Source organism: Amblyomma americanum, chromosome 11, assembly GCF_052857255.1.
Source record: "Amblyomma americanum isolate KBUSLIRL-KWMA chromosome 11, ASM5285725v1, whole genome shotgun sequence".
In the NCBI taxonomy this organism is placed as follows: Eukaryota; Metazoa; Arthropoda; class Arachnida; order Ixodida; family Ixodidae; genus Amblyomma; species Amblyomma americanum.
The window spans coordinates 14,591,298-14,604,279 of NC_135507.1; the positions used below are offsets into that span (position 1 = coordinate 14,591,298).

At 49.7% G+C, this 12,982-nt stretch overlaps 1 protein-coding gene across 2 annotated transcripts in view; it reads right to left on the minus strand.

Moving 5' to 3' along the window:
* Positions 1–487: 487 nt before the first annotated feature.
* LOC144109915 (uncharacterized) overlaps positions 488–12,982 on the minus strand; it is a 42,821-nt gene continuing 30,326 nt past the window's right edge. Inside the window, exons 2-3 of one of the 2 annotated variants that reach the window (XM_077642682.1) lie at positions 11,101–12,037; positions 488–2,667 (exon numbers count right to left, since the gene is read on the minus strand). In XM_077642682.1, the coding sequence (XP_077498808.1) occupies positions 11,144–12,037 (894 nt within the window). In that variant the 3' untranslated portion in view covers positions 488–2,667; positions 11,101–11,143. The remainder of the gene's footprint in view (positions 2,668–11,100; positions 12,038–12,982) is intronic. The other variant, XM_077642683.1, reaches the window with a different exon arrangement.

Here is a 12,982-nt window from a genome sequence, read left to right on the forward strand (position 1 = left end):
GAAATTGCTTTTATTTTTCCACTGTCGGCGGAATCATGTGCCGACTTGCAGAACAAAGAGCTGCTCAGCAATAAACGCCCCTTATCAAACGTCGCACTTTTTTTCCTTTCTGTCCGGATGTTCCTCAAAAAAATCTCAAATGCCGTGTTGTCTCGCAGGCAATATTAGAAGCAGTCGAGGGCTCGATGAGAAACTCATACCATACTCAGTGTGATCAACGAGTTTAAGAATACCCAAGTTAAGATTAAATCCTTTCCACAACCTCGAAATGAAACCAGCTTCAAACGGTTTCAAATCGCAAAAGAGCTGCAATTAGCTAGGATAAGTTCAAAGACAAAAGCGCACACCGCGCTGTTGACAATGCGTTCAGCAGCGTGAAGCGAGATATGCACACCTTTAAATACTTTACATCCACCGAGGTCAAATGACGTTGTGCGTCGGGTTTGTTCCAGTGACGTAGGACGAAAAACACCCGACTGCGAAGCATGTGGGTAACAATAAATACATTCGTTCATTTATTGAACTCGCTTCATGGATTTTCTTTTTTTTTCGTCTATTGTTGTCACCCAAAGGAGTAGACAGGTCAGTCCATAGCGAGTGAGTGAGTCGAACTGCCTCTCCTGGGTGCCTTGTCACTCACGTACACACACACGCACGCAAGCACACAAATAGACACGCACACACGCGCACGAAATAAAAATAAATGAGGAAAACAGAGCGTCCAAGGCGCGCCGGACTTAAGGCCACGAGATTCTACGACGTAAAAAGGCACCGGCACTCCCCAGCACACGCGCATGCGCACATATGCACACATGTCCGACACGCCGATAGTAGTGAAGTACGATAACACTTGATACACATTTCTTCCATCAAAGTCTGCGTCCTCCGGTGGGCGTGTCGGAAGCAGTCCTGGAGCGCATGCGCACATCCCTCTGAGAACAAAAACCAGCGGCAGTAGGCTCGGTCATGTGACTGCGACACGGCGCATGGAACACAGCATCCGTATCGCAGCGCTGAATAGAGGCACGGCCTAGTGTTCAGTACAACACCATTATGAGTGCAAACTCCACATCGTTGCTCTTTGGACGCCGTTATATTCAAGTCTCTGCTCCAGGGGTATCACACGCCTTTGTTTTTGTATTGTATCACACGTAAAGGCGACTCTTAGTTGTCTTGGGCGCTGAACTGAATGGACGAGAGATGCCACGGAAACAGGAACACAAACCGAAGTTTTTTAAGCCTTTCTTTCTCTGTCTTTCGCTGTCAAGTGCATTGTGAGCTGCTTGGCCGGAGCGTTCTGACCGAGTCATCCAAAAGAAAGGCACTGGCGTTACGCCCAAACGTTTTTTGCAGCGGGCTAGGACGACTGCATATTTGGTTTAGTTTTTTGCTAAATTCATTGCCGATTGTACATGTAGGATTAACTGACAGCAAATTAGAACTTGAAATTTATCAGTATATATAACTTCTAAGCCGAGCAAAGTATGGCAGAAGCTACCAGATCAGGGCCGCATATGGCCGTGGATATCACTGAGATTAAGACTTCAAGTGTATTCATTATTTACTGCTGAAAAAAAAAACTGATGAGCCGTCAGCGATGAAGGAAGTAAACGCCGCGCATTTCGACAGAATCCGTTCCTTCGTGTACAGTTCTGACTGCCGTAGCTGACTCGTTCGACGCGTTTCGTAGGAGATCAATCGAGTAAATTTTAGGAGCGACAACTGTGGCTGCAGAACACGATGGCTAGTAGCATCATTTGTTTCAACCCAGTCGACAGATTATTCTTGTCCCAGTCAAGCTGGCCCGTACCATCACCCTTCGTGGACCTCTGATACTTGAGTCCTTACTCTCTTAAGCAAAGCGCCAAGGAGCGAGTTGACGCTGGTCGCGTGACACTCTCAAAATACTCGGTCGCCTGTCGCGCAAAGCCTACAGTCGTCGACAGCCATAGTCGTCGACTGTTCAGAACCACTCCGTCACCCGTAGTCACTGGTCTTACGGGTATACCAGGAGGTGTCGGCCAATGTGTGCGCTTGAGAAACAGTTGTCTGCCATCGACCCTGCAAACTGAATCTGCTCCACTTGAGGCACACACACACTTTACGCCGGTACACCGGGATGCTGTTCTTGAGTAGCGCATTGGTTTCAGTCGTGCTGACCAGTTTGACTCATAATCAGGGGAAGCTGTGTGAGCTCTGAGGCCATCCCAGGAATGATGTAACCAGTGTTGCGGCATTGTCGGGCACGAGCACGCAGCACTTCGGTGGACACAGGGAGCAAGGCGGATAGAGACGAGAGAGGAACGAGTTGATGACTGTCTTTCCCTAAAATGTACACACCGCTTGTCCTTTTTCGATGGTGGCTAGGTCGTACGGTCTCGCGAGTTCTTCGAGACACCAGGAGGCACGATGTGGTACTCCAGGGTGATCTGCGACCACCGGAACTGGGACACTTCGTTTTTTTTGCACCGCCGGTCGCCGGTTGTGTTCGTCGCGCACGGACTTGAGTAGCTTGTGTGCCGCGCGTGTAGGCGCCGCGTAGCGAGTGAAACAAAGTATAGGAGGAGTATCGCCATCTTTGGTCGTGTGGCAGGCGGCCTCGGGTCGATCCGGGCCGTAGCACTTGAGCAATGGACGCCCCTCCACGCTGGAACCGGGACGTGGCTTCTGCGAAGACAGTGGAAGAAGGGATAAAGCAAGACTGTTAAGTTGAGCAGCGAATTATGGCGGCATCGAGTATGTTATCGGCGAATTCACAAGCTGCACTAAGACTCTTCAGACAGGACTAACTGTGCAACAGAGTTAGTTTTGCAAGGCTGCAAGGGCTAGTCGTATAGAATTGCATAAGTACAGGAGAGGGCTTGCGAACTGCTTAATAAAAGAGCATCAAAAAATGCATGTAGTACACGCACACACAGACGCTGTAAGTTGATTACATGTAGACCACGGCAACACAAGACTGCAAACAAGGGCTTAGGTGTAGACGAATAAGCGATGTAGCTGACATTCCAGCTACGCTGAGAAATTTTGTTCCAGTGCCTGCAGCAGGTATTATAGGCGATGGCCCCGCAATTGGAGCTTTCTCAAGAAATCTGTCTTTTCCTGTCTAGTTTTCGCTATGGTATATCATATCCTTCTTTGTTTTGTTTTTTGCTAAGCAAAATTTGTTTATTCTCTGGTTATTTATTTTAAATTGATGTGAGCCCCTTGTGCAATAGGGCAATTTTTTTCTTGGGCTGCCCCAAACCTAACAATTGGCCGTCGACCTCAGCCTGCATCCGTCCATATACGCCCGTCCGTCCATTTCTCTGTCTATGCAGTGAGCATCAGCTATCATTGCAGCGCTTATCAAAATCCAGCAGTACGACTGGTGGAAGCATTAGGGGTATAAGGTCTCTGTGCATGACACTTCCCCGTAAAGAGTGAAAATTTGTCACCGCCTATAAATTTATCAGTTACTTCTGGTACAGTTGGCTACGATACGGCAGTATGTTGATCATGCGCTGAAATTCCGGCCTTTCTCCAAAGCGAAATAAAGATTCCCGCTGTGATTAGTAGCAGTGATTGATCACACTCTGTGATTGGCCACTGCGGGTAAATCACAGATGCAGAAAAGAGCGAAACTGGTTTGGTTTATGGGGGTTTAACGTCCCAAAGCGACTCAGGCTATGAGGGACGCCGTTGTGGAGGGCTCCGGAAATTTCGACCACCTGAGGTTCTTTAACGTGCACTGACATCGCAGAGTACACGGGCCTTTAGAATTTCGCCTCCATCGAAATTCGACCGCCACGGCCGGTATCGAACCCGCGGCTTTCGGGTCAGCAGTCGAGCACCGTAACCATTGAGCCACCGCGGCGGCTTAGAAGAGAGCGAAACTATAGGGAGAGCAAGTGTGGGTGTGAAGGGGACGGCCCGTCAACTTCAAAGAATGGCGATACCTTCTCAAAAGGCACCTTCGCAGTCAGCCCATTGCCAGGCCACATCCGCCGGACAGTCTTTGGAGCAATTTCGTCACGTGCTCATCAGTACCACCGTTCCTAGCGATAGAGCCGTCATGAGCTGTCTAAATACAGTCCCCAGCAAAAACCTCGTTTTTCCTACATACTCTTCATCAGCGGAAAACACCTTCATGACACGATGACCTCGTAAGACGAAGACACAGCGCGAAATGAACGAATAAAACTTGTTTTCCCGAGCTTGGAATAATCAGTTTTGCAAAAAAAAATAACAGAGGGATAAAGGAAGGAATCACTCGGACCCATACGCTGCGCCTAATCACCGCGGCAAGAAATTGCCTCCGAGAAAGACGACCAGTGCCGGTATGCGCTGCCGACGGATTCGCTTCTAAAGAGGTCCCAGCTCACGTGCATCAATCTGGGGAGCCCCTGCGCGCACGCGTACTTCGCGAGCAGGGTTGAGCTACAAGCATTCTGCGTATAGGACAGCCGTGTGCCGGCGAGCGATGAGGACAGGCAAGGGCGAGGAGGGGGAGGCATGCCTAATGGATACGCGGCAGCCATAAGCGTTCCTGGCGACAAATAGTGCGTGGCCTTCGTTTCAAGGGCGACATCCAGGAAACCACCAGATGCGGCGCTTGCCTTGTAGGACGCGAGCACTGCGACGTGAAGCGCCGCGGAGAATGTGTGCACTTAAACGGGGTGATTTCGCCGCGTCGGTAGGCAGGCAGGTGTATGGATAAACCTTCCCCGACGTCGGTTGGCGAATTGAAATTGTTGCACACCGTTTCGGCGAGTTCCCAGGCTATCTTCACCTTGTTCTATAGGCCTTTTCAAACCTGTCCTTCTTAGCACAGCAAGATCATCATTCGACCATGGTAACACCGTTTAAATAGGTGGATTTCACAGCAGAGTTTATTGAGCATCCGCGGCGCAGCTATCAACTTGTAAACAGCGAAAATTTTAATAGGTTAACCAGTATACACGCTATGAACGAACTTGCGGACGCATCCAGGATATAATGTCAGATTACCGGAGCTTTATAGACTTTACATACAATCAAACGTCAATGAACATTATATAGACAGTCTAAAAAATGGTTAAGGTTTTCTATAGAAAACTCCTATTGGGTTCTCTGTAGACAATACAAACCCCATAGACGGTCAATAGACAGTATATAGATGTATACCCATAAACTTTTAGTCAAATTCAATCTATAAAAAGTCTATAGGCGATGAATATACAAAAGTAAATATCTATAGAGCGGCACTAGTCTATAAAAAGTCTATCGAAAGTCCAGAGACCATTCTTATTAATGTATACACCAGCATAACTTGTTCTGAGGGCCCGTGCGAATCTGCCTTCGCGTTTTTGAAATATTTATGTCCGTTCTGTTGCGCCTGCGCAAAACACAGGGCAGGACGACACCTTCCCTGCTGCAGACTCTTAATTTGCACACCGTTAGAATCCCTCCAAAAAAAGGCAATTCCCTTTTTCCCTTCACAAATCAATGACGCTGTGCCAAGTGTTACGCGACTCTGTACCCACGAATCAATCCGCAATTAGCCAGGAATCTCTGATCATGCAAGTCGCCTAACTCCACTTCCAAACTCGAATGTTCCCTGCGGCCGCTTCGCGAAGGCCAACAAACGGTGGTGCCGCCTGTATGTCCAAAGATGTCAGCTATCGGCCATGATATCGGTCATGATCGTCAAGGGGCGTGGTAGTTAGCTGACTTCCCGGTTTCGGTCCAGTCAGATTGCCAGATTTCAATGCACAGGCGCTATGGAGAGTTCCACATCAAAGGGTTTTGATTTTAACCTAGTTGTGAGGCGCCAATTTTTCTGATTGACTGCGTTCGACTATTATCTGCTGCGTCAGAGAGAAAATAGCACAACAAAACTCTTGGTGTCTTTTGGGAAGGAGAAACTACGCAATGTGGTCAGATTACCACAACATTCGCGATAACGTCCGCTCCCTATCCGTCATAATCATTGTGGCCGTACCTTCCGGGCCAAATTTCTCAGTGGCTGGTCGTAAGAACACAGAGCAAAATTGACTGGAGAGCTGACTCCGCTGATAAAAGCACACCACCAATGCTCATCGATGTAAGGCTTCCCGGTGCATCCGACAGATGGCGTCATGACTTAATCTGTGGCCGAGCATGGTGGGTTGGTGGCGCTTCAAAGGGGACGCCCCTAACCTCCATCCATCCATTCATGGCTCTAACAGAAAGCTCCCGCCTCCCTGGCTGCTGCACGCCGCCGCATTTTGTTTCGAAGTTGATAGCGGGTTGTACTTCGAATTAATTCTGGGAGGAGGGTGGTAAAGAGAGATGGCATTAAATAGCATAGACGACCGAATTGGGAAGCGAAGGAGAGCGCACACAAACGCTCAGCACGGAACGTCAGCATAGCGTTATCGCGGGTAGGGTATGTAATGCGTTAGGCTCTGGAATACTTTGTTGTAGCGCTCTTCAATGGCCCTGAAAAGTACCGCCCCCCCCCCCCGCCCCCCCTCACCTACATACTAAAAAATAAAGGGGAAGGGGAGTGTATTCGAACTCTCACGGAGAGAACCGCCCCTTACCGACCATCAAGCATCCACTGTATATCAAGCTACCTGTCTATCCTAAGCCCTTTCTGAGCGGTGCTATTATCCACACTGTAGGAAGCTGTTATCGACTTCAAAAACAAACGATAAAGATGCATGGTCGAAGTCTTAACGTGTCTGTACTCAAAATCATCAGCACTCAATGGAACTTTGTGATATGCTTGTAGAGGATGGTTTGAGTGCGTGCGGTTAGCAGCCGTGTAAGCGAGCAACAGGGAGTTAAATGTAAAGAGTTTCTCTAGCGTATAGGGTATGCATGTGCTTGGTGAGGAAAGACTAGAAATGCATTCCCATATGATGTGTTTGGTCGGCAGTGTCTTGGCTGAAAAGCGCCTTGTGGATGCCGTTAATTCAAAGAAGAGCCTGAGCAGCTAACGTGGCTTCCAGTGTGTTACTGTACTATATCCACAGTTCCATCTCAACACTGTCGGTTACGCCGACAAAGCAAACAATACAATAGCGGTATCGAACCGATGTTCTGTGGGTCGGGAGCCAGGCGCGCTGCCTCCGTACCCCTGAGGAACGTGTATTCAGTGGGATAAATGAAGACCTTCCACGAGGACCTCGCAACGCACAGCAGGTGAATTACTTTACAAAAACACTTAGTTCAATGAGGTCACTAATTAGTGACACCAAATATTATGGACGATCAGCAAGGCGGAAATTTGGGCGAGTTGGTAAGTGTTCATTTTCGCTCTCAGCGCAACACGAACGGGACACAAGACGAAGGACTAGCACAAACAGGCGCTATCAACTGGTTTTTTATTGAAGAACGAAAAGCGTATAAATACAAACAGTGAACTACTTATCAATCAACAAAAGTTATCTAGAAGGCACGTGGGAGGTCAGATAGCTCAATTCCCTCTCGGATAACGTTATGGAAGGGCTGCTGATGCATTTTGTGCCGTTGTGGTGAATATAAAAAGCTTCCATTACCTCGCGTGTTAATTTATTGTTATGTTGGAACAGGATGCGCGTGTTCTTGTAATCGGGAACACATTGGCACTTTTTGCACTGGAAAGACGCCTGGGCAAGGGGGTCCCCTTTTGCTCTCCTTTCTGCATGATCCTTTTCATGCCTGCATTGGCATTGCCTGCTGTGGGAGCCTGTTTGAGACAGGGGGTCATTTTTCCTGGTGTTTTCATGCTCCATCAAGCGTTTGTTGACGCACCTGCCAGTCTGGCCAATGTACATGGCACCGCAGGAGAAGGGGACCTGGTATACCACCCCTACCTCGCAAGGTATAGATGGCGAATTATGGACGATGGCGAAAAATGAATTATGGACGATGACGCGTAATAAGGCAGTATGTGATGGCAACAAGCGTGTCGACTGCGAAAGGACACGCCGGTGAAACCCCAAGCGACCGTAGGGACCCTTTAACGTTATCGCGTTGAGCTCTTAAGGTGAACTAAAGTATCCCCAAGTATTCTCCGAAGTCTGCTTACTTCCGACAAAAACTGCCGATGAAGCAAAGAGGGATAGAGGTTCGTGAAGCTCCTCTCTGCAGAGTACGCATATTAACAGTAAATGTAACATCTGAGTACGTATACATAACTCCTCTATTTCAGCCGATTCACCGCAATAACGATAGTAATCCTGGAGTACCTCCATCTTCTTTGCACACGTGATTCACTCCCATTTGCATGCTCGCCATGTGCTATTCAGTCCCTCACATTGCGCGTTGGTTGCCAGGATTACTCTGAACTTGCAAAGCTATTCACCGTTTCTTTAACTGTCTTAAAACAAAGTCCCCGATCACGAAGTCTCACGAACAAACAAGACAGAGGATTTCGTCGACCACGCTAGCAACAGCATACATTACCACAAATTGAAAATGTTCCTCATTTCTTTAATAATAATTGGTTTTTTGGGGAAAGGAAATGGCGCAGTATCTGTCTCATATATCGTTGGACACCTGAACCGCGCCGTAAGGGAAGGGATAAAAGAGGGAGTGAAAGAAGAAAGGAAGAGAGAAGTGCCGTAGTGGAGGGCTCCGGAATAATTTCGACCACCTGGGGATCTTTAACGTGCACTGACATCGCGCAGCACACGGGCGCCTTAGCGTTTTTCCTCCATAAAAACGCAGCCGCCGCGGTCGGGTTCGAACCCGGGAACTCCGGATCAGTAGTCGAGCGCCCTAACCACTGAGCCACCGCGGCGTTTTTTCGCCTTTCGCGGCAAATGTGCGACGTCATCATAAGCCCCACTACGTCCGCAGCAGGACAAATGCCTCTCACATATGTCTCCAGTTAGGTAACCCTGTCCTCTGTCAGCTGCGGTCGCCTTATTCCCGCAAACTTCATCTCATTCGCGCACCTAACTCCCAGCCGTGCTCTGATACGCTTGCCCTCTCTTGGAATCCATTCCATTACCCTTCACTACCAGCGGATATCTTGCATTCGCGTTACATGAGACATAAACATTATTGAATAGAACCACCTTAATCATAAGATTTCATTTCACAAGAAGACGTACTTTCCCGTTCGTGGTTCAGGTAGATTATAAAACAATACGGCAACCCTCTGCTCTCGCTTTGGTACCGTCAATATTCCTTACACCGTTTGTATAATAATATAAACCTACCCAAGGAAGCAATCACGATACACGTCCTTCTTAATCTACGGATCTCTTAAAACAACTTGTGGTCTGAATTTTGGGTTTCTGTCTTTGCGCCACTTCTATTCTACACGAAAGGCTAACACTGGAAACGTTTCTCTGTTGCGTAGTCTAAGCGCCCAGCAACAAACTAGTTGGCTTGTACCCAACTCAACGAATCTCTCAGCCAAGTACTTGCTTCTAAAGGCACCGGGTGTAATATTATCTGTTGCTATGCCAGCTACTGAAAGACGCAATTCTTTTTACCCACTCGAAAAAATCTGGCTTGTATGGACGCTGATAGACTGATATCTCGCGCAGACTACGACAACGCCCTGGTGTTCCTTAGCCGTCCTTGCAACAACGGCACGCGTGAGTTCGGTAAACAGGTAGATGTTTAAGAGACTGAAACGCTGGATAGAGCCCTGTGTCAATAACTTCGCCTGGTTTCAGCTATTAGCACGAGCCACGAACACAGCAATATCGAAGCTAATCCATCGCTCCGAATACCGCTTGCGAAAAAAAAAAAGAATTCCTTTAAAACACGACGAATGTAGGAGTATTGCTTGGCTGCAGACAAACTAATAACGACCGTGTTTCACCCAGCTTATCTCTAATTCGATCCCATTACGTCCAGGGCAATTAGCCAGACCCTCAAGCTGCGATAACAGCCCCGGTCGCAGCGTATTGAATGAAGCACGATTCGACGAGACGGGCCGATATGCCCCTCCAGCATAGAGGTACGGCTATCGATTCCATCCTAATTCGATTACCGCTAACGAGGGCGTGCGGGTTGCCGCAGCGGAGCAGCCCGGCTGCCTGGCGACGTCTCGTCCGCGAAGGTTGGGGAAAGCGGGAAATGAGGGAGAGGGGGGAGAAGGGCAGGAAGAGGGACTGCGGATGTCACGGGACACGCCTTCCCGCATCGACCGCACCCAAATGCGCATGCGCCGCGTGGAACCGCGGGCGAGATTTCCTTTGTTTCCCGTCGCCGCTGCTGCTGCTGCTGCCCGCTTCCTTCTTCTCTGAAACCGCTCTCTGATCTGTATGCTGGCAACGGCGAGGCAAGCAGTGCAGCCCCGCTTTCGTCACCACTGCGCTGTGGTCCGGCCTCCCCGCCAACTCGAACCCTAAATGCGGGCCAATGACGGCCTCTCCGCCGCGTATCGAGCATTAGTGCATGCGCGCTTGTAATCGTTGGGTGTCGGTCATATAGAAGAGGCATCAACTGCCTGCTGCGTATGTCTACAGCGTCATGTTCACTCACTGGCCGTTGGCATAAGCACTATAGCGACTCACGCCACCCGATGGAATCCACATTTTTCTTTTTCGGTGCTCTTCCAAATAAAATGGAATGCGCAGACGCCGCGGAAAAGCCACGGTATCAAAACTTGGTTCACATGCAGTACTGTATAAGTACTATGGGTATAAAAAAGCGAGGACGCTTCGATCCAAGTCGGCCTAGATCGGAGGTGACATGTGCAGAAGCTGTCGAGCCACTCATAAGTGAAATGAGTTTTAACAGCTGTATGTTCCAGGTATGTCCGACAAATGTGAAATCGAATCCTATCGCGATAAACTCTTAAGGAGACTTAAGCCCCCCCTTAGTTTTTGTTTTTATGAACTCATTTAGGGCTTGACTTTCTTCATAAGGGTGGTCGGTACTAAGATCGGAATAAAGAGCAGTTCTTATGATCGTGCAGCCGAGCGGATTTAGCGCAGTATTTGTGTTAGCGCGCCATAAAGTTTCTTATCGTACTGAGCACATTTAAAATGATTCAGCAATGGTTAACAGAATCCCATCTGGTCCCTCTTGCAACCTTCGTACTTTGCCGCTGTATCTTACGCGAATGGAAACCACAGTACGCATTGCCCACAGCACTCTTCAACATATAAAATAAACTATTTCGAACCGACACACAATGGCGCTCACCTCGGGGGAGTTGAGACAGAGTATCGGGTGATCACGGCCACAATCAGAGCACCTCGGCGTGCCTCTTCATGTGCAAGGAGAGGTGGTCGGAGCGCGAGAAGGCCCTGTCGCACAGTCGGCACTGGAACGGCCGGTCGCCCGTGTGCTTGCGGTAGTGGCGCGTCAGTTCGTCCGAGCGGGCAAACTTCCAGCCGCAACCTTTCCAGTTGCACTGGTACGGCTTCTCGCCCGTGTGCGTGCGCAGGTGGGCCTTGAGGTGCGAGCTCTTGGAGTACGTTTTCGAGCACCCGGGGTAGGAACAGGTGTGCACCGTCACCTTCTTGGGGCCCCGCGACCGGCGGCCCCTTCGAGGTTTGGGCGCTGGAACGCTCGGTCCAGGATAGAGCACGGGAGGCACCACCACGTCGTGTTGCTGGAGCGGAGACGGCGGAGGCGTCGGTACCCTGCCCTGTCCGAAGCAGGCTCCTATGGCGGGAGCTGGCCTCAGAGGGGTTCCGCACGGAGGTCCGTAGCGGGAGGAGGAAGAGTCCGGTATGGAACCGCACCACTGGGGAGGGTAGGGACAACGTGCTGCCGCGAGGTAGCCCGAGCACTTGGAAGGCGCGGGCCACGCGTACGGAGCCGGGTACGCCGGAGGCGGGGGTATGGAGGAAGCCGGGGAGTCGGCGCCTCCGTAAGGGTTTTTGGGGTCCGCCACAGTGAGACCCAGGTCTTCCAGGAGGTCGGGTCGCGGCGCGGCGGGGAAGGCAGCTGCACCGGCGACGAGGTGGTGTTGCCCGCCAGGTCCACCGCCCCCTCCACCGTGGTGGTAGCCCTGGGGAGCTGAGGGCGGTGGTAGCGGCGGTCGCCGGGGCGGCAGCGGGCTCGGGCCGCGGGGCTCGGGGCTGAAGCCAGGTGCCATGTCGCCAAGCAGGACGCTCTCAATGTCCTGCCACATCTGCGGAGGCACGATATGGACGGAAGAACGGTATGTAAAACCTGTGGCATGACAAGTACAGGCTCTGCTAGTGAGCAAATATTCATGCACGCCTGATTTATTTCAGCTCTAGCCGCATACTCGCAATTCAAATAGAAAAAAAAAAGCAAAGAGGGAAGATGGGTTGCGTTGAGTGAAATCAGTGCTTCGGCAACAGTCATCCCCTAAGCTCACGAGACTGAACACGATGCATTATTAACGGCGAAGGTGAGTGGTCGGCCAGTTTGTGGAACTGCGGAAGAGGAGTAGAAAAAGACCTCAGGTTTTGCCAGAAGATGAGGCTGTTTGCATGAATGGGGTTTCTGCCCTCATGGTATTTGACACGGCTGGATTATTTGTCTGATGAAAGCATGGGCGTGAGCTTAGGAACGCAAGTGTGAAATAAAAACAAAACATTTGAGCGATCGACTAGCAAAGGCCCCCTTCTTCTGCGCTTCTTTTGACCATTAATCGTGGGTTTAAATGCACAGGGGTTCCGTAATGAAAGCTTGGCTCGTGATCAAGCGTTTTATAGTTTAATGTATGAGGAAGTAGTCAGTATTATGTAATTAATCAGCTAAGCATAAGAGTGGTCCTTTGCAAAATACATCCCAAAGTGTCTTTTGAGCAACAGAATGACGCTGCTGGCGCAGAATCAACTTGCAGATAATGAGACATCGTTAAAAACATGCGGAAGCTGGGAAATTTGCAGCGATAAACAGCGAATTTCTTAATCCTGTAAGCTTACGCACATCCAGGAAGTTATCATGCGGGTAAAAGCCTAGCCTTAACAAGCGAAGCTGCATAGGAGATTTAGAAGCGCTTATTTTGGGCTTCTAGCTTTTACGTCTACCAATAAAAAAAAAAGTCGAGGACACGGCGCCGCTTATTGGAGGAGGAGAGTACAGCGGACCCCAATGTTTCTGC